The sequence below is a fragment of the Urocampus carinirostris genome, chromosome 8, assembly GCF_059441175.1.
Source record: "Urocampus carinirostris isolate Australia breed hairy pipefish chromosome 8, RoL_Ucar_1.0, whole genome shotgun sequence".
Taxonomy (NCBI): domain Eukaryota; kingdom Metazoa; phylum Chordata; class Actinopteri; order Syngnathiformes; family Syngnathidae; genus Urocampus; species Urocampus carinirostris.
Genome location: NC_142356.1, coordinates 4,752,350 through 4,780,114, shown reverse-complemented (window position 1 = coordinate 4,780,114; position 27,765 = coordinate 4,752,350). Strand labels below are relative to the sequence as shown.

The 27,765-nt window shown below is 41.0% G+C and overlaps 1 protein-coding gene across 3 annotated transcripts in view; it reads right to left on the bottom strand.

Annotated features, from left to right (window-relative positions):
- Nucleotides 1-27,765, bottom strand: part of ctnna2 (catenin (cadherin-associated protein), alpha 2) — a 557,688-nt gene that overhangs the window by 162,859 nt on the left and 367,064 nt on the right. For all 3 annotated transcript variants that reach the window (XM_088341403.1, XM_088341405.1, XM_088341404.1), the window contains exons 7-8: nt 27,023-27,103; nt 8,900-9,052 (exon numbers count right to left, since the gene is read on the bottom strand). In XM_088341403.1, the coding sequence (XP_088197529.1) occupies nt 8,900-9,052; nt 27,023-27,103 (234 nt within the window). The remainder of the gene's footprint in view (nt 1-8,899; nt 9,053-27,022; nt 27,104-27,765) is intronic.

Genomic DNA, 27,765 nt, shown 5'->3' with positions numbered 1-27,765 from the left:
TGCATCAGCTCGCTACAACGGGTCAGGTGCAATCGACATTTCGTTCTGTGTACATTGTTACACAGAATGACAATACAAGGAAATTATTATTATTATTATTATTAATTACTTTTGGATTACTCCAATACCAAATATGTTAGTTTTGCCGGAGATCAAAGAGATCAAAGCCAGGAGAGAAAGCTTACCATGTGTTGTGAGTCATCATTTTATTCATATTTAGGTTTTTTTTGTCTTTTATTAGCATATTTGGAATTGGAGTAATCCAAAAGTAACTACCTACCCAACCCTGATTATATCTGACAATGAAAGCTCAAACTACCAAGATTGATTTTGCGAATGACTTACTGTTCTTGAAATTAAAGCATGACATCTCCAAAATAACTCCATGCTAGGGCAAAATAGCGCCCTTGTTTTAATCCATCTCCGTCCACCCAAAACAATTAGGTGCTGCTCCTGAAATGGATGACTTTCTCTACCCCCTCGGGATAGAAGGTGCTAATTCTAATTGCCTCGTTGGTATTAGCTCACGACCGAGCCTTCGGAAATTAACTGTGAGGGTGTGCCGACCATTACGCGTCGGACTCATACTACTTGATACTTTATATTGCTTATAAATATCAGAGTATACTATATCGCTTCACTAAAGTGTCGTTATCTTATACTACTGGAGACTTTAACGTTTTATGAATGAAGTACTAACTGTGTACACTGTGTATGATTATGGGTTGCTAGAATCGCTATAACTACCCAAGACTAAATACATTATTATCAGGGTTGGGTAGGGTTACTTTAACTGGATTACGTTCAATTACTAGACACACCTAAAAACCTTCATTTTTTTCAAAAGATAGATAGAGATAGATAGATAGATACTTTATTCATCCCCGTAGGGAAATTCACACTTCCAGCAGTCTACCCCCTTGTTTAAAAACAGATTAACACGATGCCCTAGGGGTGCTTGTAGCGGAGTGGATGATGTCACGCTAGTCCAAAAGTTCGACATCCCTGCGGCAGATGGAAATCTTTTCTTTGTGAAAATCCAGGGATACACCACCTCGTGTTAGCAAGTCCGCCTCCTCTCCGATTCCCCTGGCTTTCGTGTCTTTGTATAGCGGCGTTGAAGCCGGATAGCTCCGGGTAGCTCCGGGTGGCTACACGTTAGCGTCCGGGGTGCTAAACGTGAGCCACGTTTCCGCAAAACACAGCAACTGCGCTCCCTGTGCGATTCGATGTTTTCCACCAGCACACGATGATCTTATTTGGTCGTGAGTTCGCATTGACCATGATTATGGATGGTACCGAAGACTTATAACGCCGCTAGCCGCTTAGCGGCTTAGCAACAAAAGATGACCATGCACCTTATAATATGGTGCGCCTTATACATGGATCAATATTGAATTGCAACAGACACACAGACCCTGGAGTGAATGAAGAGAAAAGAAAGGCATTGTGGGAGGTAAATCGTCGATTGCACATCATCTATTTCACATAACTCAATAGTAGACAGGCAGCTTACATAACTGCAAAGTTTGAATAGTGTACTAACAGGGTTGGGTAGGGTTACTTTAACTGGATTACTTTCAATGAATTTTGGATTACTCCAATACCAAATATGCTAATAAAAGACAAAATAAAGTAAATATGAATAAAATGATGACTCACAACACGTGGTAAGCTTTCTCTCCTGGCTTTGATGTCTTTGATCTCCGGCAAAACTAACATAAAATGCAGGGTTGGGTAGGGTTACTTTAACTGGATTACTTTCAATTACTTTTGGATTACTCCAATAGAAAATATGCTAATAAAAGACAAAAGAAACTAAATATGGATAAAATGATGACTCACAAGACGTGATAAGCTTTCTCTCCTGGCTTTGATCACTTTGATCTCTGGCAAAACTAACATAAAATGCATGGTTGGGTAGGGTTACTTTAACTGGATTACTTTCAATGACTTTTGGATGACTCCAATACCAAATATGCTAATAAAAGACAAAATAAACTAAATATGAATAAAATGATGACTCACAACACGTGGTACGCTTTCTCTGCTGGCTTTGATCTCTTTGATCTCCGGCAAAATGAACATCAAATGCGACAGAGACAAAATGAAAATAAATCCAAACAGCTTGCCAACATCATTTTTGCCGTTACATGTATTCCGTTACTCCCCAAGCCTGCAAAATGTAGTCATTTGGTTGCTTCCTCTTTTTTAAACCACCGCCTTCCTGACAACATCGCCGGATCGTCTGTGAACCTACGCTACACGCTAGGCAAACTTTTGTGACTCCTGACTCTATCCTGCCCTGTTGTTCTATCTGAATCCCGTTGCCGACCCTTTTTCTGGACCCGTTCATGTTTTTGCTCCTCCGTCCCGGCCATCGACCTGTTTTTCCCCCTGGCTGAAAGTCCTTCCCTCCTTCTAAATAAAACTGAGTAAAACAAACGCAATTGGGTCCCGTCTCCGTTCCTGGTTCGTGACAGTATTCCACATTGGAATGTGTAAACATCTTAAGGCAGGAACATTTATCCAGGGGTCCACCAAGATGCTAAGAATCTTGTTTTACCGCCATTGTCTCAAATATTCACCTTTATAAACAGGGTTGGGTAGGGTTACTTTAACTTGATTACTTTCAATGACTTTTGGAATACTCCAATACCAAATATGCTAATAAAAGACAAAAGAAACTAAATATGAATAAAATGACTACATTTTGTGCAGGCTTGGGGAGTAACAGAACACATGGAAGGGCAAAAATGATGTTGGCAAGCTGTTTGGATGGATTTTCATTTTGTTTCTGTCACATTTTATGTTAGTTTTCCCGGAGATCAAAGCCAGGAGAGAAAGCTTACCACGTGTTGAGAGTCATCATTTTATTCATATTTACTTTCTTTTGTCTTTTATTAGCATATTTGGTATTGGAGTAATGCAAAAGTAATTGAAAGTAATCCTGTTAAAGTAACCCTACCCAACCCTGCTCACAACAAAATGTTCATTAACAATATACATGATATAAGGAAACACATGTAGAGTATAAAGTGTTAAACTACATAAATAAACATGTTTGAAAAAAAATATTTTTGTATTTTGTAAGGGAAAACACGACAGTTGGGCAGCACGGCGGCGCAGTGGTTAGCGCTTGTGCGGCACAGTTCATGTCATGGGAACCTGTCGTGGGTTCAAATCCAGCTACCAGACTTCCTGTGCGGAGTTTGTATGTTCTCCCCGTGCTTGCGTGGGTTTCCTCCGGGCACTCCGGTTTCCTCCCACGTTCCAAAAACATGCATTTCACGTGAATTGACCGGTCCAAATTGTCCCTAGGTGTGAATGAGCGAATAAGTTGTCTGTCCCTGTGTGCCCGGCGATTGGCTGGCAACCAGTTCAGGGTGTCCCCTGCCCACTGCCCGGAGATGGCTGGGATGGGCTCCAGCCCCCCCGCGACCCTAATGAGGATAAGCGGTGTAGCTGATGAGATGAGATGAAATACGACAGTTTGTAAGGGCATGGAGCACACTCAATTTTGGGATACTACTGGAATCTCTGTTGGGACCCATAGATTTTTGAGCATGCCAGTCCCCGGGACCCATCACTTTTCACAGCTAAAATCAACACTGCATTCTCCGCTCTGATCTCCTGAAGAAAGTTTAGAGGTCGTGAGTCCTGGAGAGACTTTAAGGGCGACATGAGTCAGGTATCGCGTCTCATCAGCAAACACTCGGGGTGGACGGAAAGGTCGCCGGAATCACTCTCGGCTCAAGTCGGAGGAAACGGTCACGCCGTCTTCAAGAGACAGTGTGTTAAGCAAAAGGTTACTTTGGATGAGGCCCCGAGAACAAACGGGAACTCCCGCTCAAGGACAGGGGGATTTATCGCAGGGGTATTAAATTTTAGCTTCTTGAAAACCTTTTGAAGACCTTTCTGGAGATGAAGATTCATAAAAGGTAAAAATGGTGTGAGGTTGATGTGACATCATCGAAAGAGTCTCTATTTAGGTATTTATGTATTGTATTTAGCTGCACCGCTTATCCTCAGTAGGGTCGCGGGGGTGCTGGAGCGGCGCAGTGGTTAGCGCGTGTGCGGCACAGTTCTATGGTCTTGGGAACCTCCTGTGTGGGTTCAAATCCAGCTATCGGACCTACTGTGTGGAGTTTGTATGTTCTCCCCGTGCTTGCGTGGGTTTCCTCCGGGCACTCCGGTTTCCTCCCACATTCCAAAGACATGCATTTCAGGTGAATTGGCCGGTCCAAATTGTCCCTAGGTGTGAATGAGCGAGCGAGTTGTCTGTCCCTGTGTGCCCTGCGATTGGCTGGCAACCAGTTCAGGGTGTCCCCTGCCCACTGCCCGAGGATGGCTGGGATGGGCTCCAAAATGTCCACTATTCACTTGTTCAAATTTAAATACAAAAAAGCATTACTGGCGAAATACAGGGATGAAGAAAATGGGATATGTGTGAGATTGGAAATACTGCGTTTAAAACTAAGGGTAACTTTGTTGTTATTGTTGCTATTATTATATCATAACTGTTATTATAAATATTATTTTTATTTTTAATGTTGTTATTATCATTGGTGTCGCGGTGATGTTTGGTAACTAGTGGCATTATGACGTTGAAGGATGGGTATCATCTTACTTCATATTCAGATTCAGATTCAGATTCAGATCTACTTTATTGTCATTCTAGTACACGTGTATACAGAACGAAATGTCGATGGATCTGACTCCCACAGTTTCCCTCAGTGTCCTTCAGTGTACAGATATAAATAAAGCTGTATTGTGTTATTTACCATAGTGCCGATAGTGCAAGAAGAGACGCTAACCAGATGTGCAAGATGGGCAGTCAGGTTAACAAGTCAGGTACACAGTACCATTATATTGTAAACAATAACACTGTAAGTAATAACACTGTAAGTAACAATAGTGCAGAGATCAAATGTGAAAGGAGTGGCAAGCTATAAAAAAACTGCCACTAGTGCAAAAGTCAAATTAGCAGCCGTTTAGATTTAAGTTAACTATATGTTAGATTGACCATTTAACAGTCTAATGGCCAGGGGGACTAGACTATTGCGGAGCCTGGTGGTCCTGCACCGCACACTGCAGTACCTCTTCCCAGAGGCTAGCAGAGTGAATAGTCCATGATGGGGGTGAGAGGGGTCCCCGGTAATGTTCTTAGCATGGGATAAGCAGCGCTTCTGGCCAATGTCCTGAATGGAGGGAAGTGTAGTCCCGATTATTTTCTCCGCTGTCCTCGTTACCCTCCTCACACTACCCCAGTCGGTAGCGCTGCAGCCTCCACACCACACAGAGATACAGCTGGTCAGGATACTCTCTATGGTGCCCCTGTAGAATGTGATGAGGGATGGTGGGGGCAGGTGGGCTCTCCTCATCCTCCGCAGGAAGTACAGGCGCTGCTGTGCCCTCTTAACCAGAGATGCAGTGTTCACGGACCAGGTGAGTTTGTTTGTGATGTGCACCCCTAGGAACTTGATACTGCTGACAACCTCCACAGCCTTGTTGTTGATGCAAAGTGGGGCATGGTTGGGCTGGTTTTTCCTAAAGTCGACAATGATCTCTTTAGTCTTGTCAACATTCAGGACCAGGCTGTTGTCCTTGCACCAGCCCACCATCTGCTCCACTTCCTCTCTGTAGGCCAGGTCGTTGTCATCCCTGATGAGGCCCACCACCGTTGTGTCGTCAGCATACTTCACGATGTGGTTTGTGGCGGACCTAGGGGCGCAGTCGTGTGTCATCAAGGTGAACAGCAAGGGGCTTAGGACGCAGCCTTGGGGGGAGCCCGTGCTGAGGTAGATGACATCTGAACTGTTCTGACCTATCCGCACAGATTGGGGTCTGTCACAGAGGAAGTCCAGCAGCCAGTTCCGCAGGGGGGTGTTGAAACCCAGAAGCCCCATTTTGTCTACCAGATGTTGTGGGATGATGGTGTTGAATGCTGAACTGAAGTCCAGGAACAGCATCCGCACATGGGTGTTCTTCTCCTCTAGGTGTGTCAGGCTCAGGTGAAGCGCAGAGGAGATGGCATCCCTGGTGGAGCGGTTTGTCCTGTAGGCAAACTGAAAGGGGTCGAATGAAGAGGGGAGACTGGAGGTGATGTGCTCTTTAACCAGTCTCTCGAAGCACTTCATTATGATAGGAGTCAGTGCAACGGGCCGGTAATCGTTGAGTGATAAGATCTGGGTTTTCTTTGGCACTGGGATGATGTTGGCAAATTTGAAGCATGATGGTACTATGGCTTGGTCTAGCGAGGTGTTGAAAATGTCTGTTAGTACACAAGCCAGCTGATCGGCGCACTCCCTAAGTACCCGCCCCGGAATGTTGTCCGGGCCTGGAGCCTTCCTTGTGTTGACCCTTCTCAGGGTCTTCCTCACGTCAGATGAGTCCAGGTGGAGTGCTCTTTCGTCCTGATTTGGAGCCGCTTTCACTGCAGGGGTGCTGTTTTGTGCCTCGAACCTACCAAAGAAATTGTTGAGGTCATTCAGAAAGTCCATGCTAGTGTTCTGCACTGGGGTGGTGTTTGGCTTGTAACTGGTGATGGCCTGGATGCCTTTCCACATATCCCTGGTGTTGGTTGTGCTGAGGAAACGTTCCTGAATCTTTTGACTGTACGTTCGCTTTGCTAGTCTGATGGCACGGTTCAGGTTAGCCCTCGCTGATAACAGCGCCTCCTTGTCACCAGATCTAAAGGCAAGGTTACGTACTTTTAGTTGATTGCGTATTTCAGCAGTCATCCAGGGCTTCTGATTGGCACGGGTGCATATAGTTTTGTTATTGCTGACGTCTTCTGCGCATTTACTGATGTAGGCTGACACAGAAATGGCGTACTCATCTATATTTATTTTGTTGTTGTAAGTGGCAGCCGATTTAAACATGTCCCAATCAGTGCACTCAAAGCAGTCCTGTAGTGCCTCCATAGCCCCCTCAGACCACACCCTCACCTGCTTCACTGTTGGTCTTTCTCTTGTTAGCAGGGGCTTGTATGCAGGAATTAGCATAACAGAAAGGTGCTATGCTAATTATTTGCAATAAACAGAATAAATAGTTTTGGTACGACTGTTTGAACCCACATGTTGTCTTTGGGTCAAAATGACCTGCCATTGTGTCGTTAAAACACGAGAAATGTCCCTAAAAAAGATTTGATTTAACTCTAAATGGCTTGACTTTAGACAAACGTTACCTTGACATGTTAGGTCATAGATAGGTCATGGCTCTACCCCCCAAGCGAGGTGATAAGTCGTTGTTATCTGCACAGACCGAAATCAAAGACACATTCCAAAGCAAAGGCGGTTTACGACACCCTTCTCAAGAGTTGCACTCAAGGCTGAGGTCAAACTTAGGACAGGTATCTTTGAGTATAAGTGGAATAAAACAGCGTATAAAATAGTATATAACTTCTTATCCTCTCGAGCTCTCTGTAATAAGTGTGAGGCACCGGAGAGCTTGGACAAGATCAGTCGCGTGGGTCAAGTTGAATAAACACTACCGACACTACTTGTGAGAAATATTATAACTACGTTTCTTGTCCATGGCAAATGCACAGTAAAAGGTGCAGGCGAGACCAGTGTTCCCTATATTTGCGCACTGCTCGCACATTCTCAGCGCACAAGAAAATCTAGCCGGCGCACAAAAATGAGGGCTCAAAATTACTAATTAAGAAGCGACTTAAGTCAAAGTTACAGTGCATGAAGGTAAAAATACACGGGTTCCCCTGACGTTGTGTCCTAAATGTAGTATTTTGAAGTCGAGTCGAAGTAGAACGAAGTTGAGTAAAGTTAGTAGAGTTTGTCGAGAACCGGCTTCTTCGGCTCGGCTCACTAAAAAGAACCGGCTCTTTCGAGTCCTAAACGGCTCTTCAGGTTGTTTTTGCTTCTTCAATCCCAACATGACCAAATATGATGTAAAACTATGCACAAATTGACTTACAAGCAGGGGGAAATAGAATAAAAAAGAAAAAAATACCAAAATGAAAAAGTAGTGAAAAGCTGAGAAAAAAAGAAACAAAAGGAAGAGAAAAAAAGAAGGAAAAATTTAGAAAAAAAGCCAGAAAAAAAGAAAAGAAAGAAACGTAGGGAAAAAGTAAATAGAGAATAAAAAGAAAAAAAGTAACAGCTCGGAAAAAATAAACACAATGAGACTTTTTTTGAAATAATAATAAAAAAAGTAGAAAAAAAACACGGAAGAAAAAGTTTGTGTAGCATTCAAAATAATTTCCCATGATATCAAGTGAATCTTGTTGCCAACATTGTACTTCCTCTAAAACATGTGATTAAGTACAGTTCTGAATCTTGCAACCAACTAAATAAGCCCCCAAAAATGTTAATATTATGCGACAAAATATATCAGAAAAAAAGAAATGTATATCTTGTGAAAGAATTGTAAGAACAAACGACGTTTTTAGGCCATCGTACATGAGTCAATTCATTCAAAAGAGAAAAATCATTTTGCATTGCCGGAAACTCAGCAAAATGTAACGTGATGTCAACTTTTGAACATGTTTGATAATGACTTAGTTGCCACACTTGGGATTATGGTGGCTCACTGTTGTTTCAAGCGTTGCTCACCGACTTTGTGTGAACGCTCAGACCCGTAAGGAAAATGACAGGGAACATTGCGCGAGACCCATGTATGCATAAACTCAATTCCGCAGCCTGACGTTCTGTCCAAGCTATCAAATCTATGCAAAGTCCTCCAAATTGGCTCCACATCCAAATCTAGATGCCTCCTTCCCTACCCTTCAGTTCCTCCAGTTTTCCAAGCGCAGTTAAAATCTTAATTGTATCCCTCACGCCCTGACCCCACGGCTTCTCTATTTGCTCTTTATCTCCCGCCGAACGGGAAAGCGTGTGAAGAGGGGGAGGTAGATGTCCATGTATAATTTATGACTGACCTCCACCAGCTTGTTGGCGTGTTCGCGGAACACCTGGGCATACTCCTTGACCTCCTTCTCATTTCCACTCTTGGCCGCTTCGATGAGCACCAGCAGAGGGACGTTGGTCTCCAGGAATGAGTCTGATATGTGGTCCATCACCGCCTTCCTCAACTGCAAGAGAATACGAATAGAGTGTGGAGGTTAAACGGGTCACGGTATTCGCTCTGTAACTTTGTGAAGGAATGAGAGAGATAACGGGGAAAGTAGCGTGTCCGTCCACTTTCACGTCCTATTTTTCGATTTTACAGATTCAAGTCAAGTCATTTTTATTTGTATAGCCCTTAATCACAAAGAGTCTCAAAGGGCTGCACAGACCACAGACATGCAGTAATGGAAACTGATATGATACTTGCTAATAATATCAACTCATGGAAGCATGTAAATACTGAAAAGAAGGGGACCAAGTACTGAACCCTGTGGAACACCACAGGTAAAGGGCTTAGATGAGTACAAACATCATGGGATTAGGTCCTCAGTTTATAACTGTTTCATAAATAAATAGGGGTGCGCACTATACACAAACAAAATACAGTCAAGTAGTAATAACGTATAGTATTATATAACAGGATCTGGATTACACCTTCCACCAGAGTGCGCTAACAATGGGGTAGCACAGACCTGGGCACTCCAGTCCTGGAGGGCCGTATGTTCTGCATGATTTTTGAGTTTTCTCTGATCCAATACAGGTGATTCCAATCACCAGTATCGTTAACGAGCACTTGCTAGCTTGCTAACGAGGTTATAATTTGTATCACCTGAGTTAAAGAAGAGCAAACTTCAAAATCTGGCAGGACGTATGGCCCTCCAGGACCGGAGTGCCCAGGTCTGACCTGGTAGCAGCAACACTTTAGCAACTTTGATTGACTCTATTAATCTCTATTAATCCCAAACCTTTCATATTCCCAGAGGCTATTGTATAATCGGCATAGGTGAGGTTCATTTTCTATATAGGTATACATAGGTAGACAATCAAAATCACCCAACCTTGCGTGTTGGGAAGAAGACGAGCGATGGCGGTGTCGAGAGCGGAAAAAACAGATCGGTGGGCGGGACAGGGGAGCAAAATCGTAGTCGAGATCAGAAAAGGGGTCGGACACAGACGGGAATCAGAACAGGAGTAAGTCAGGGTCGAAGAGCTTGCCTAGCGTAAGCTGAGGTCCGCAGACGGACTGACAACCGGTGACAGGAAGACGGGGGTTTAAAAAGAGACAGGCAGCCAATCAGCGTCCGAGGCAATAGGCGCCAAAGGAGCAGACTTAGGTTCCCCGCATCAGTAATCATGACAGCAGCACTTACAGCACAGCCTAATTTATCACACAACATTCGAAACAACAGTCGAAAAGCTTGCCTAGCGTAAGCTGAGGTTTGCAGACGGACTGAAAACCGGTGACAGGAAGATGGGGGTATAAAAAAATCTGTGGCGAGCGATGGCGGTGTCGAGAGCGGGAAAAAAACAGATGAGTAGCCGGGACAGGGGAGCAAAATCGTAGTCGACATCAGAAAAGGGGTCTGAGCCGGGAAACAGACAGGGATCAGAACAGGAGAGAGTCAGGGTCGAAGAGCTTGCCTAGCGTAAGGTGAGGTTCATTTTCTATATAGGTAGACAATCAAAATCACCCAACCTTGCGTGTTGGGAAAAAGGCGAGCGACGGCGGTGTCGAGAGCAGGGAAAAAAACAGATGAGTAGCGGGGACAGGGGAGCAAAATCGTAGTCGACATCAGAAAAGGGGTCTGAGCCGGGAAACAGACAGGGATCAGAACAGGAGAGAGTCAGGGTCGAAGAGCTTGCCTAGCGTAAGGTGAGGTTCATTTTCTATATAAGTAGACATAGGTAGACAATCAAAATCCCCCAACCTTGCGTGTTGGGAAGAAGGCGAGCGATGGCTGTGGCGAGAGCGGAAAAAACAGATCAGTGCGCGGGACAGGGTAGCAAAAATCGTGGTCAAGATCAGAAAAGGGTCGGAGCCGGGACACAGACGGGAACCAGAACAGGAGAGAGTCAGAGTCGAAAAGCTTGCCTAGCATAAGCTGAGGTTCGCAGACGGACTGACAGCCGGTGACAGGAAGACGGGGGTTTAAAAAGAGACAGGCAGCCAATCAGCGTCCGAGGCAATAGGCGCCAAAGGAACAGACTTATGTTCCCCGCATCAGTAATCATGACAGCAGCACTTATCCGGACAGCCTTATTTATCCCACAACATTTTTTTTTTACGAAAGTAAGACACTGCAGCTTTTATCTTTGTTTATGGAATGACTTTGCAGCCAAGTGGCAAGGGACAATTGTTTCCGGAGAAAGTAAATGGAACCCCCGTGGTACTCACTGGGATGTCGGATGGCATGCTGCAGGGAACAGTACAGAAAAGCATGACAGCCGGGTGCTTTATCTTAAAGAGGGATGGGGTCAGTCGGGTTAGACCCCGAGTGGAGGGGAGACGAGGAAAAAAAAATAAACGAACATGCTTTGCTAATATATAAAGTGCACGCTTAATGGATAGCCACTAACGTGTTCCCTTTTGGGGGCCCTTTAAATAAATTGAATTATTTGAAAGGCAACCACTAATGTTAATGCATAGGCCTCCAACAGAGGTTCTTGTTGACATTTTTTTTTCCAGCCATGATAAACTAAAACTAAAAATTCCCTCATATGACCTTTGTACAAAAAATTCCCCTGTGGTCAGTCCGTCTGCGAATCTCCGTGTATACTAGGAAAGCCTTTTTCGACCCTGACTCACGCTTGTCCCGTTTTTTGCTCCTGTTTGTCACCCGCTACGACCTGTTTTGATCTCGACCACGTCTGCTCTCCCGTCCCGACTTATGACTCGTTTCTGACCCCGACCACGTCTTGCTCCACCAGTCCCCGGCTACCACCCAGTTTTCCGCCCCTGACACCGCCATCGCTCGCTATAGAAGATCCACTTCTATGTTCGGATCTGTCAGGACCAGAACAGGAAACAGAGAGCAGAACCCACTCGCGTAACGTTACCCACAGTTTATTGGGGAGAAGAGAAAAAAGCGCACACTCGATCCGAAGATCCTTGGTTTGGGGGAAGTAGATTGCTGGGAACGTGGAAGTGGTCAAAATCAAACCGATCGTGGCGAGAGCAAAACAAGCAAAAACACAGGAAAAAAACGGTGATTCAACGGGCTTGGCAAAACAAGAGCAAAAACACAGAAAACACAAAAATTCTCAGGGCTTCGCAGACTCTCCGACGACAAGCAACTCACAGGACAGTGTTTAAGTAGTGACAGGGAGCAATCTGTCAACGAGTTTCAGCTGGTATCCATGGGCGGGGCCAATCGGGCGCCCTGGCAACCGTGGCAGAAGCTGGCGCCACACGGCGGGGGCCAATTGGGCGCTATCCCAACCGTGACAGGATCACAGTCCGAGTACGAGAGCGACTTGCTTCCCGCGCCCAGCGAACACCGGATCGTGGGCGTAGCCCTTTATCTCTCAATAAAACTTGCAGGGTTGGGTAGGGCTACTTTTAACTGGATTACTTTCATTTACTTTTGGATTACTCCAATACCAAATATGCTAATAAAAGACAAAATAAACTAAATGTGAATAAAATGATGACTCAAAACACAGGTTAAGCTTTCTCTCCTAGCTTTGATCTCTTTGATCTCCGGCAAAACGAACATCAAATGCGACAGAAACAAAATGAAAATATATCCAAACAGCTTGCCAACATCATTTTTGTCGTTCCATGTATTCCGTTACTCCCCGAGCCTGCACAAAATTGAGACATTTTATTTATATTTAGTTTATTTTTTCTTTTATTAGCATATTTGGTATTGGAGTAATCCAAAAGTAATTGAAAGTATTCCAATTAAAGTAACCCTACCCAACCCTGATTATTATTCAGAACATAGATTCTTAATGAAGGATTTTATACATTTGACTATAAAGGATTTTATACAATTGAATACAAGTCACATTTATTGAGTGCAATGAAGATTTTCACTGAGTAGGCTATAGTTCAATGACAGAGATCAAAGCCAGGAGAGAAAGCTTACCACGTGTTGTGAGTCATCATTTTATTCATATTTAGTTTCTTTTGTCTTTTACTAGCATATTTGGTATTGGAGTCATCCAAAAGTAATTGAAAGTTATCCAGTTAAAGTAACCCTACCCAACCCTGAAAACTTGTGGTTAACGTCACGCAAGTGGGTTCTGTTCCCGTTCTGGTCCTGATTGAAAATGGTGTCCTGCTCGATCAATGACACTCCATTTTATGACAGTTATACAAATCATCTCAGAATAGCGGTGCGGTCCATTCATTGAATTCGAGTCCTACTTTACAAAAAACACGAATCCCGCCCATGTTTGGTGAGAAAACAGAAATATCGGTGACCCTTGAACGTTTTGCTGCTCCGCTTTGCTTTTGTGTTGACTGTTGTCGTGATTCACAACAGGCGGTGTCGGAAACCTCGGGGTGAGCGCGCGAACACTTCTTATTAAAATGTCAAAAGCAATCACGGTGTGAGGGGCTGCAGTCACGGCTCAGAGAAAACAGCCTGAGCGAATCAAGAATCAAGTAATAACTCCGGCAGACGATATCCGAGGGTGAGGATAGCGTGAAACAAGAGAACTGAGACTGATGATGATTTGATCATCAAAAGTAAAAAAATAATAATAATAATAAACATGTGCTGAGTAATGCAGCTGATCACTTTACAGAACTACCGTAAATTCTGGACTATAAGCCGCTACTTTTTTCCCTAGCTTTCAACCCTGCGGCTTATTCAGTGATGCGGCCAATTTATGTAATTTTTCTAGTGGCGCTCGAGTGTTAACTGCCCTGTCAAAGCTATATTATTATTATTAAAGCTTTGAAAACTCTCTCGGTGTACCATCTTACTTTGTAAACATGTGTAACCCATGTATAATATGTATTTGCAACTGTATATTTTTGTAATGTATTTATTTTAGACACTTATTCTGATGTGTTTTGCACGGGTGAACAAAAAATCAGGGGCGGAACAAACGCGGGGTGCCGAGTTTAAGTGGGGACCGCTAAAGGTGAGGGACAAACAAGGGAAAGAAGAGGGGGTAACAAGTTGGTTAAAGAAAAAGGAGTTGCGTGCGTAAATGTGTTCATCTGATATATTTTTTCCCGACCTTACCTTTGGAAATATACACTTTTTTCCTTGGGTTGCTTTCAACGAGACCCGGACTCTGCAGGTCTGCATCAAACTTTAAGTACCGGTATCAATTTCCGTTCATTTTGCCGGCAGTGATTTTTGGACCGTGTACCTTAACGAAGGACTGAGAGTAAGTGTCCCGGCCTCTAGGCTTTGTAGCATATAATGAACTGACCGATAACGGATAATGGATAATGAATAACGAAGATAGATCAATAACCCTTAAAAACCCCAAAACCCCATTTAGTTTCAATCGCAGGACTTGAAGTCGGGTTTGGGTTGATTTTGTGTTTCCGTTACATGTTTAAAAGTGGGCGCATGCGGCTTATATAGAGGTGCGGCTTGTGTATGTACAAAATCGGTTTTCCTCTTAAAATGTGGTGGGTGCGGCTTGTAATCAGGTGCACTCTATAGTCCGGAATTTACGGTATGTAATTTTTGAAGACAATAATTTAACTTATAGTGCCGTGCAAAAGTGGAATAACGTTTCGACATATTGCCATATGTCAGTCTTCAAATTTATAGATTAAAAAACTGAAATCACTTTCTAAGAATCAAAAGCAGGTGAGACATGTGAACTGTCCTCTTAGGGTTCAGATCCTACCTCTCAGATAGAACACACTGTGTTAAATATGGTGAAATGACACCCGAGCCCTTTAGTGTAACCTGTGGTGTTCCGCAGGGTTCAGTACTTGCCCCCCTTCTTTTTTTTTCTTCAAATTAGACAAGACAGTGCCATCTAGTGGTCATATATCACACAATCTCCCTTTAAATCTACTAAACTTAATATGAATAAAATTACTAAAGGCTTGGGGAGTAACGGAATACATGGAACGGCAAAAATGATGTTGGCAAGCTGTTTGGATTGATTTTCATTTTGTTTCTGTCGCATTTTATGTTAGTTTTTCAGGATATCAAAGAGATCAAAGCCAGGAGAGAAAGCTTACCACATGTTGTGAGTCATCATTTTATTCATATTTATTTTATTTTATCTTTTATTAGCATATTTGGTATTGGAGTAATCCAAAAGTCATTGAAAGTAATCCAGTTAAAGTAACCCTACCCAACCCTGACTGTGAGTAACGTTACGCGAGTGGGTTCTTCTTCCTGTTTACGGTTCTAGTCCAGACAGAAATGCATGTTTTTGGAATGTGGGAGGAAACCGGAGGAAACCCACGCAAGCATGGGGAGAACATGCAAACTCAGGAAGGCTGGTAGCTCATTAGAACCTATGACTTCAGAACATTCTGATATTTTTTTCCAAGGAAATGAAGACAATTACAAACTTCCGAAAAACAAACAAAAACATTCGGGGACCTAAATCTTGAGTTTGTGAATCGTGGCAGCTGTTCCGCCTTAACACGCAAGCCATAACAATTAGCGACAGATGTAGCCATCAACAAACTAATGGCAAAAAATGGAAATGATTTCAACGTCAACAAAAAAGGAGCCAAACAACCTGCGATTGAGGCGTGCCACAGGGAATCCCGGAATTAGCCATTATTCAAAGGGAGCCCACAGAGATGACTTGACAGATGCGTAAAACACATGGCTCATTTCAAATAATGTATTGGGTTCAGATACCAAACGCATACCGATTAAGGCGGTTGATGTTTTGTTTACTTCTCTGAAAACAAACCCTTGTCAATATTATGGGTTGAGATATGACTTAAGGTTGTGAGGATAAGGATACAGTGGAACTTCGGTTTTCGAACGCCTCTCAGTTCGAACAAATCGGTTCTCGACCAAAAATTTCGAGAAATTCTTGCTTCGAACGCCGGTACGCTAGGGGCGACGCTGAGCGGCGTACGAGTGTAGATTGCTCCCGCTTCTCGTGAAGAACTGTTGTCACGGCAACGCGCACTCCTTCTCTGCTTTCGTTTTTCAAAAGCGGTGAAGGGAGTGTTTTAACCCCTAATGATGCCTCGGAAGAAGGTTGGTGCAAGCAGCAAAGTTGCTACAGGTGATAAAAGAGGAGTAGTGCGTACAACTATTGCATTTAAGAAAGAAATACCTTATTTTCCGCACTATAAGGCGCACCTAAAAGTCTTATTATTTTTCAAAAGCTGACCATGCGCCTTATAACACAGTGCGCCTTATATATGGTTCAATATTAAATCGCAAGGTTTCGCAACTTACGCAACAGCCGCCGACTCGATTTCCCCCTGAACGTGGAGTAGTCCGCGGTGTATGCTGGGATTTATATACCGGCGTTTTATTGGCTAATCAATGTGTCAATCATCATTTGAATCGATCGCTATTGGCTAAAGTTATTTGGAGCCTCGGATAGGCTAGAGGGCCGAAACAAACCCTGCAATTGGCCGAAAAAGATGTGTCAATCATCCGTTAAATCGATCGCTATTGGCTGAAGTTATTCGGAGCTTCGGATTGGCTAGAGGGCCAAAACAAACCCTGCAATTGGCCGAAAAAGATGTGTCAATCATCCATTAAATCGATAGCTATTGGCTGAAGTTCTTCGGAGCCTCGGATAGGCTAGAGGGCCGAAACAAACCCTGCAATTGGCCGAAAAAGATGTGTCAATCATCCGTTAAATCGATCGCTATTGGCTGAAGTTATTCGGAGCTTCGGATTGGCTAGAGGGCCAAAACAAACCCTGCAATTGGCCGAAAAAGATGTGTCAATCATCCGTTAAATCGATCGCTATTGGCTGAAGTTATTCGGAGCCTCGGATAGGCTAGAGGGCCGAAACAAACCCTGCAATTGGCCGAAAAAGATGTGTCAATCATCCGTTAAATCGATCGCTATTGGCTGAAGTTATTCGGAGCTTCGGATTGGCTAGAGGGCCAAAACAAACCCTGCAATTGGCCGAAAAAGATGTGTCAATCATCCATTAAATCGATAGCTATTGGCTGAAGTTCTTCGGAGCCTCGGATAGGCTAGAGGGCCGAAACAAACCCTGCAATTGGCCGAAAAAGATGTGTCAATCATCCGTTAAATCGATCGCTATTGGCTGAAGTTATTCGGAGCTTCGGATTGGCTAGAGGGCCAAAACAAACCCTGCAATTGGCCGAAAAAGATGTGTCAATCATCCGTTAAATCGATCGCTATTGGCTGAAGTTATTCGGAGCCTCGGATGGGCTAGAGGGCCGAAACAAACCCTGCAATTGGCCGAAAAAGATGTGTCAATCATCCGTTGAATCGATCGCTATTGGCTGAAGTTATTCGGAGCCTCGGAATGGCTAGATGGCCAAAACAAACCCTGCAATTGGCCGAGTTTAGCAATGGCGTAGCAAGCTTAGCAAGCTTGCTAAAGTACGCCATAAAGAAACATGTTTCATTAGTCCGTATTTGTACATATTTTACTCTCCTGAATTTACTTAACTCACGGTTGTAAGAAGACCATGGTTACGTAACATTATTGAACGTGAGAACTTAGGTGAGCTATGCGGATTTATATTTTCCCGGTATCTTGTTTTAGAACGATCTTGATGTTGATGTGATGAGTTGAGTGAATTCAACTCAATTCCAAGTGTTTATTGTCATATGCGCAGTAAAGTTGCGAGCGAAAAAGAAAACAGAAACTAAGGAATGGTTGGCATTTCTTGAATCCCAAGACTTTAACCTTCCGAATGATATTTGAAATGATGCATTTGAGTGACATCGTACGGACACCGCATCCGCACGTGTCTTCGACACGTATTTGCTGCTTTGCAAGCTTTGGGAATGTTAAGGGGGTAATAAGTTGGACTGAATCATCTGACTGTTTTGTCGACGTTCCCATTGTAGCGCCTTATAATCCGGTGCGCCTTATAGTGCGGAAAATACGGTACTTCTCTGAAAACAAACCCTTGTCAATATTTAAGGTTTGAAACATGACTTAAGGTTGTGAGGATAAAGATACAGTGGAACCTCGGTTTTCGAACGCCTCTCAGTTTGAACAAATCGGTTCTCGACCAAAAATTTCGAGAAATTCTTGCTTGGCTTTTTGTTCCAAAAATCGGAGTTCGAACGCCGGTACGCTAGGGGGCGACGCTGAGCGGCGTACGAGTGTAGATTGCTCCCGCCTCTCGTGAAGAACTGTTGTCACGGCAACGCGCACTCCTTCTCTGCTTTCGTTTTTCAAAAGCGGTGAAGGGAGTGTTTTAACTCCTAATTATGTCTCGGAAGAAGGTTGGTGAAAGTTGCTACAGGTGAAAAAAAGAGGAGTAGTGCATACAACTATTGCATTTAAGAAAGAAATAATAGCAAAATATGAAGAAGGTGTGCGAGTTTTCCTTCTTTCAGGAATACAGCATGGCTTCTGCCGACCGGTAAGAAATCCTATTCATAATTATTTTCTTTATCCTTTAACCGCTCACCACTTGTTGTGGAGACCCGGGTGCTAAATGACGTGTAAACGACCTGATTTTTTTTATTTTTACACGCTCATGTTAGCGTAATCTTTCGTACGGAATATTCAAAATAAACATTCAGGGTGTTGGAACGGATTAAAACAATTTAACATTACTTTTAATGGGAAAAAACGGCTTCGGTGATCGTACAAATCGGTTTTCGTACAAAGAAATGGAACGGATTATTTACAAATTATGCTAATAGACTCATGTTATGCTAAAAAGTGATGCCAACGGCTAAATGCTAACTTCTTCATGCTGAAAAATTATTCTAATGCTAACATGCTATCGACTCAGCAAATTGAATGGGCTCAATGCATTCCTCAAACAGAATGGCTCATTCCTTTCGAACATGTACATTTTATTGTTTTAATGTGTAATAACAGTGTTATTACTATGTTATTACCATGAATGTGTTTTTTTTAGACCTCCACAAGACATATCATTGTTGCAAACGGTTGTGGGCCAATCTCAAATGAACTTGCCAGTACCGAGGGGTGTGGGGGGGGCTCTTTTTTTTCTAGAATAATTTATTCAATGCCTTTTCAGAGTTTTCAGGGATTCGCGGTAACCCTGTGGGTGTTTTTGGAGAGGACAGGAACAAACCGATTCGTTTTTAATTATTTTATATAGAGCAATTTGAATTAAGCTTATATGAAAGCTACCAAATAACTGGGTCATTCAAGGTTGCCACACCGGTATAACACAACCTTTTCAGATCTTCTGTGTTTCAACAGCAGCAACAACACGTCTGCACGTGTCATAAGTCCTGTTTTCTCCCACTCGCTTTCATTTCCCCGACGAGGCCCGCCGTTTATGCTTGTCCGCCCGCTAATTGATCTCTCCTCGGAACAAGAGAGGCAGTTACGCTAGAAACGTCCTTACGGCAGGTGTGCGGTCCCCAACCGCACCCCCCGAACAAAGCGAAACGACACCTGATGCGTTCGCGTTACGCTATCCGGGGTTGGGTAGGGTTACTTTAACTTGATTACTTTCAATTACCATAAATTCCGGACTATAAGCCGCTACTTTTTTCCCTAACTTTCAACCCTGCGGCTTATTCAGTGATGCGGCCAATTTATGTAATTTTTCTAACAGCCGCCAGCGGCGCTCGAGTGTTGCTACCATTAACTGCCCTAACTATTATTATTAAAGCTTTGAAAACTCTCTCAGTGTACCGTCTTTCTTTGTAAATATGTGTAACCCATGTATAATGTGTATTTGCAACTGTATATTTTTGTAATGTATTTATTTGTATTTAGTTTAGACACTTTTTCTGATATGTTTTGCACGGGCGAATGAAAAATGAGGGGCGGAACAAACGCGGGGTGCCGAGTTTAAGTGGGGACCGCTAAAGGTGAGGGACGTTAAAAGTTGGTTAAAGAAAAATGAGTTGCGTGAGTAAATGTGTTCATCTGATATATTTTTCACACCCTTACCTTTGGAAATATACACTTTTTTCCTTGGATTACTTTTAACAGGACCCGCATTCTGCAGGTCTGCATCAAACCTTAAGTACCGGTATCATTTTCCGTCAATTTTGCCGGCTGTGATTTTTGGACTGTGGACTTTAATGAAGGACATTTAGTTTCAATCGCGGGACTTGAAGTCGGGTTTGGGTTAATTTTGTGTTTGTGTTACATGTTTAAATGTGGGCGCATGCGGCTTATATACAGGTGCGGCTTGTGTATGTACAAAATCGGTTTTCCTCTTAAAATGTGGTGGGTGCAGCTTATAATCAGGTGCGTTCTATAGTCCGGAATTTACGGTACTTTTGACAAAAGACAAAAGAAACTAAATATGAATACAATTATGACTCACAACACGTGGTAAGCTTTCTGTCCTGGCTTTGATCTCTTTGATCTCCGGCAAAACTAATATAAAATACGACAGAAACAAAATGAAAATAAACCCAAACAGCTTGCCAACATGATTTTTTCTTTTGTCTTTTATTAGCATATTTGGTATTGGAGTAATCCAAAAGTAATTGAAAGTAATCCAGTTAAACTAACCCAACCCTGACGCTATCAAAGGACTTTGTAATGCCGATACCTCGACTTTGCGCTCATTCTGTCAAGCCCGAGTCAAAAGAACATCCTCTTTAAAAAGAATACCGCCCGCTAGCTAGTCAGACAGCCTCATGAAATTGTCCCGCCCTCCTCGTGGGAGAAGGGAGTTATAGTTTCCCATCTGGAATAATTCCCCGGTCTTCAAGTTCAGTTGCAGAGGACACGACTGAGAGAGAATGGAGCGTGACACCAGAGTCGGAAAGGCGCAAAAAAATCTAAAGTGCGTGAAAATCAAAAGAGAAAGAAGGAAAAAGTTGACGTTAGGTTCAAAGAAGAGAGGAGTTTTTTCTCAAAGAAAATTTTGGGAGAAGGATTTCTCGAGGAAAAAAAAGTGCAACAAAGTTCTTTAGTCGATGTCATGTGGAGATTTTCACAGCAGGGAAGAAGGAAGAAGCTTTTGGTCTCCTTTTTTTCATTTTGTCATCAAATTTGTTAGAAATGGGTAACAAAGACTCTTGTTTCATTAGTTTTGCATCTATTTTGTAGCTAATATGTGCCCAGAATATTCGGTAATAACAACATCTAAGTAACATCCTATCTCTCAGCTCTCAATTTGACCATCTCTAAACCAGAATGTGAAACAAACACGAAGGGGAAGAGAAGCCTTATCCCTTCACAAGAAGCATTTCTCAAAGGCGGGTTCAATTTTAAGATTTAAAGGGACATTGTGTGATATATGACCACTAGATGGCACTGTCTTGTCTAATGTGAAGAAAAAATACAGTGCCAAATGAGCACAGCGTAGCAGCAATATGCCAGACGACCAATGCGGTGACTACTAGGAATCGATTCTGGTATGTAAAATACATAATATTTTTCGACCTATAAGTATTTCTAAAAAATAACATTGGTATGCCAGTTGAAGTATTTTTGCCTATTACTCAAATCACATTTTTTGTGCCACTAAAAAGTACTAAATATCAAACCCTGTCCCTTTTAAATCTCACAGAGACTCTTGTTTCATTAGTTTTGCATCTATTGTTTTGTAGCTAATATGTGCCCAGAATATTCTGTAGTAAAAACTTCAAAGTAACTTCCTATATCTCAGCTCTCATTTTGACCATCTCTAAACCAGAATGTGAAACAAACACCATGTGGATATAAAACGTTACACACAATTTTAGGTCAATATTTCCAGTTAGTACTTCTAAAGCATCAACTAAAGCCTTGAGTTAGTTTTAGAATACAATGATTGCAAGCTTTAGAGGGACATTGTGTAATATATGACCACTAGATGGCATTGTCTTGCAGTGTTCCCTCTAAGCTGCGCGCGTGCGCAATTGCGCACTGCTCGCAGATTCTCAGCGCACAAGAAAATCGAGCCAGCGCACAAAAATCAGGGCTCAAAATTACTAATTAAAAAGCGAATTAAGTCAATGTTACAGTGCATGAACGTAAAAAAACCGCGGTATGCGGTTTTGAAGTCGAGTCGAAGTGGAACGAAGTTGAGTAAAGTTGGTAGAGAACCGGCTTCTTCGGCTCGGCTCACTAAAAGGAACCGGCTCTTTCGGGTCTTAAACGGCTCTTCAGGTTGTTTTTGCTTCTTTAATCCCAACATGAACAAATATTATGTAAAATGATGCACACCATGACTTAAAGGAAGGGGGGAATAGAACAAAAAATAAAAAATACCAAAATGAAAAAGTAGTAAAAAGCTGCGAAAAAAGAAACAAAAGGAAGAGAAAAAAGAAGGAAAAATTGAGAAAAAAGCCAGAAAAAAAAGAAAGAAATGTAGGGGGTAAGTAAATAGAAAACAAAAAGAAAAAAGTAACCAAAAAATAGGAAAAACCACGAAAAAAAGAAGAAAAAGTTTGTGTTGCATTCAAATAATTTCCAATGATATCAAGTGAATCTTGTTCCCAACATTGTACGTCCACTAAAAAATGTGATTAAGTACAGTTCTGTATCTTAAAACCGACTCAATAAGCCCCCAAAAATGCTAATATTATGCGACAAAATGTCAGGAAATGAAAAGAAATGGATATCTTGTGAAAGAATTGTAAGAACAAACGAAGTTTGTAGGCCGTACAACCTTTGCAATAGTACATGAGTCAATTCATTCAAAAGAGAAAAATAATTTTGCATTGCCGGAAACTCAGCAAAATGTAACTTGATGCCAAGTTTTGGACATGTTTGATCATGAATTATTTTGCCACACTTGGGATTATGGTTGCTCACTGTTGTTTCAAGCGTTGCTCACCGACTTTGTGTGAACGCTCAGACCCGTAAGGAAAATTACAGGGAACATTGCTGTCTTGTCTAATGTGGGGAAAAAAACAGTACCAAATGAGCACAGCGTAGCAGCAATATGTCAGACAAACACTGGAGTGACTACTTGGTATCGATTCCGGTATGTAAAATACATACAATTTCTCGACCTATAAGTATTTATAAAAAATAACATTGGTATACTAGTTGAAGTATTTTTGCCTATTACTCAAATCACATTTTTTTGTACCACTAAAAAGTACTAAATATCAAACACTGTCCCTTTAAATCTCACAGAGGACACAGCTGTAAGAGAATGGAACGTGACACTAAAGTTGGAATCAGGACAGTACTGTAAAAGTGCCTGGAAATAAAAAAAAAAGGAAGAAAAGTTGATGTTCAGTTCAAACACGAGGAGAGTTTTTCTCAGAGAACATTTTCGAATAAGAAAAAAAACAGTGTGCAACGAGTTCCCTTTTCTTTGGTCGATGTAGTGTGGAACTTTTCACAGCAAGGTAGAAGGAATAAGCTTCTGGTTTCCCATTTTCGTTTTGTCGTAATTTTCAGAGTGATATCAGAAGTTTGGACTAATACTGTTATTATCCAATATAACTCTTTCCATAGATTTTTCAATAGATTACGCTATGCTTTCAGCCGCTCTGCCCCCCAGCACTGGAACTCATTGCCGCTGTTGTGGATTAATGAAGTCGGAGCTTATTGACACATTTGTTTAGACAGGAAATTCCAGGCTTGTTTCTCCCCAGTTTAATTGTCAGCGAGTCTTATTGGTTTGGAACAGCTTGCAAAGTAATAACATTCTGCTTGGTTTGGAACAAGCTCTCAGGAATTTGGCTGGGTCAGGCCGACTCCAACGATTTTCTTGGAAATCGGTGTAAATTTGGAGATCCGAAAGAGGACGAAAACGCTCTGAGAAAACATTGTCAATTTCCGGAAGCAGGCACTTTGAGAAAAACAAGCGCATCATCACACAGGAACGCACTAAGCAAGATGTGATATTTCTGACGTGATGTTTTTGCTCCGGAGGGTATAAGAAAGCTGATTGTCTCTTAGACGAATGAGAACTCTGTTTTAAACGCTGACGAACATCAATAAACAGCTTCTCCCTCTCCCGTCAAAATTCCTCTGTACTTTTGTGCATATTTCTGGAGCATATTTCACAGGTTGACTTCCGAAATTCTGCGACCCAGTCCAACTTCAAATCCGGACTCAAAACTCACCTCTTCAGACTTGCCTATTCTTGACCATATGCCTCACACACCTCCCCTTTTAACTATGATGTGTTTTATTGACTATGTATTACTTGCTTGTCTTACTCTTGTTTTACTTTCCGTTTATTGTTGTGTCCTACTCATATGTACAGCGACCTTGGGAGTCCTGAATTCCAAAGATGGATGCTAGCGATAGTATGCTAACAGCTATGCTAACGTTTTCATGCTAAAACATTTTGGTAATGGCTATATTTTGACGAATTCATATTTAAAATGTATGCTAATGTTGATGAGTTATGCTAATTGATACATGCTAAAAAGTGATGCTAACAGCTAAATGCTAACTGTTTCATGCAAAAAAAATTGGTAATTGTTATATTTTAACGACTTCATATTTACAAGTTATTCTAATGGCCTCGTGTTAATGAGTCATGCTAACAGATACATGCTAAAAAGTCCCCCCACAGAACCAAGTAAAAAATGACAGAAAAGTCTCTCTGGGTTAAAAAAATGTATGCTAACTCATAATGCTAACAACCGGGGTTATATATACATGACGGGATCATCAATCACAACTCTTACAATTGCCGCGGGCATTGTCTAGTTATTACTATTATAGCTCATATGTGCCTGTAATATTCTGTAATAAAAATTCTCTCTTTACGACAGTTCTTGTTTGTTGGGTTGTAATTATATCTGTGAGGCTATAACCACATATGAAAATTAAATAGCAAATTTTATTGAACTATTTCCACAAAGTTGTTTTAAAGCTTTAACTCAAGACTTTAAAACAAATTTGAAATTCAAAGATTTAATTAAAACCTTTAAGTTCCTACTTTTCAGTTGGAGCTATTGTTTTAGGTGAAGTCAAAAGTTAAAGCTTTAAAGCTTTAACTATAATAGAGCCCGGTTTAACTCCAGTTAAACTTATATACGGTATAAGCTAAAACTCTAAGATTTACTTTAAATTATCTTTAATTTTTTTTTAAATTATTTTGAAGCTTTAAAGTTTTATTTTTGGAGTTAAAGCTTTAACTTTGACAGCATAACAGAATCAACCGTTGAGGGTATAGGTATCGGTAAACAGACATTGAACAAATAATTTTAGGTAAATAATTCCCCGGAAAAAATCCTGAAAAAAAAATAACATTAAGATCATTAAATAAAAAACAATACGTTGTTTCAGTGAGGATATAACCATCTACTAAATAATTTACAATATATTGTTTTTTGAGGATATAAACATCTAAAAAGTGAATATACAGTTTTAGATTTTAACACAGTGATTCCAAAAGCTTCAACTCGAGAAAAAAAAAGTGTTTTGAATAAAATCCAAAGACAACACTATTTGAGTTAAAGCGTTAAAGCTTTAACTTAACAGCATTAATTGAGTCACAAAATATTGCATCTTTCATAAAAAAAAAAACTACATTAAAATTGAATAAACCAGTTTAGGTAAATACTTCCACAAGGGCATTATATCACTTGTGGTTATTTGTGTTTTAAACATTCAAAATTAAATGAAAACTTTAAAATTTCAAGTTTTAACTTTAAAGTTAAAGCTTTAAAGCTTAAAGAGTAGTATTAAATGAAATTGTCCTCACTATAGAGCATTGGCAATTAAAGCAGTAGTAAAGCTTTAACTCAGGGGTAAATGGTGTTTTAGATCAAATTAAAAGACAATAATATGTGAGTTAAAGCTTTAACTTAACAGCATAAATAAAATATACTGTATCATCGAAGGTATAACTACAAATAAATATTTCCACAAATTAGTTCGAAAGCTCTTCACTCTAGAACTATAATGTATTACAAATTATGAAAATGAAATTAAAATTAAAAGAGAATAATCTGCGAGTTAAAGATTTAACTTAACACCATTAATACAATATACTGTATCCTCGAAGGTATAACTACAAATACATATTTCCACAAAGTAGTTCAAAAACTCTTCACTCCAGAGCTATATTGTGTTACAAATTCTGAAAATGAAATTGAAATTAAAAGAGAATAATCTGCGAGTTAAAGCTTTAACTTAACGGCATTAATAAAATATACTGTATCTTCGAAGGTATAACTACAAATACATATTTCTACAAAGTAGTTCAAAAACTCTTCACTCCAGAGCTATATTGTGTTACAAATTCTGAAAATGAAATTGAAATTAAAAGAGAATAATCTGTGAGTTAAAGCTTTAACTTAACGGCATTAATAAAATATACTGTATCCTCGAAGGTATAACTACAAAAAAAAAATCCACAAAGTAGTTCAAAAACTATTCACTCCAGAGCTATATTGTGTTACAAATTCTGAAAATGAAATTAAAATTAAAGGAGAATAATCTGCGAGTTAAAGCTTTAATTTAACAGCATTAATAAAATATACTGTATCCTCGAAGGTATAACTACAAATAAATATTTCCACAAAGTAGTTCGAAAGCTCTTCACTCTAGAACTATAATGTGATACAAATTATGAAAATGAAATTAAAATTAAAAGGGAATAATCTGCGAGTTAAAGCTTTAATTTAACAGCATAAATAAAATATACTGTATCCTCGAATGTATAACTACAAATAAATATTTCCACAAATTAGTTCAAAAACTCTTCACTCCAGAGCTATATTGTGTTACAAATTCTGAAAATGAAATTCAAATCTGAAGTTTCAAGTTTTAATTATTGAGTTAAAGCTTAAAACTTTACATTTTCAGTTTTAAACAAGTCACGACACATTGCATCTGGGAGGGCATACACATTGGATAAATTGCGATATTTTAAGTGTATTTCTTGGACAAACCCCCCCCCCAAAAAAATCACACAGACTATTAAAATAATAATAATAATAATAATTTCCTTTGTATTGTCATTCTTTGTAACAATGTACACAGAACGAAATGTCGATACACCTGACCCGTTGTAGCGAGTCGATGCAGCCGCAGCCAACAGAGGGCGCCGCCATTATACCAATTAGGTATGTCTCGGTCGAGGCGCGAACCAGCGACCTCCCAGTCTCAAAGCGGGCACACTACCATCTAGGCTACTGAGCTGGTAAAAAAAATGACAAATAAATCAGACCAACCTGCCGGCGCAAGTCTCTGGTCTTCTTGGTCATTTTGTCGATCGCCGAGTTGAGAGGATCCCCTTTCTCTTTTCTGCCAGTCTGTGAAAAACAAAAAAAACAAACCTCACAAACCATTTTTGGGGCCTCCATGACATCTTTAGTCATATAGTACAGTGCATTTAGAAACACTTTATCAATCCACTCCAACCGATTTTCCTTCACACACCAGTCCGTTTTCCATGTTACCTAGCAACTGTACTGGCAAAATTGAATTCGGTGCTTGGCATCTCCCATCAGGACCACTTCCTTGCAATGTCAATTGTTGGTAGTGCCTTAAAGAACGCTTACGTGTACACCTCTATGATTATCTGCAGTATTAAATAGGACAGGGGTCGGGAACCTTTGGACTCAAGGAGCCATAAAAGCAAAATATATTAATTTTATTTTGGGAAAGAGCCACACCATATATTATGAGACAAATTTACTAAATTGCTAAACCCGCGCCCCAGACAAAAGCTTAGTCTTCAGCACATTTATTTTTGATGATTTGATAAAAATTATGAAAAGAGAATAATGCCAGAGCCCGTGTCCCAAAATCAACAAACATACCATTTTAAACTTGTGTCTTTCTTGCAATGACTCAAGATCGGTTAAACTCATTTTGACCCTTTTTTTTCATACATATTGGTTTCAAAACCAGATGTAAGCAGTTATTTTGTAAAAACGTCACGACATTCTGCAAACAGGGAGCCTGATGTGCT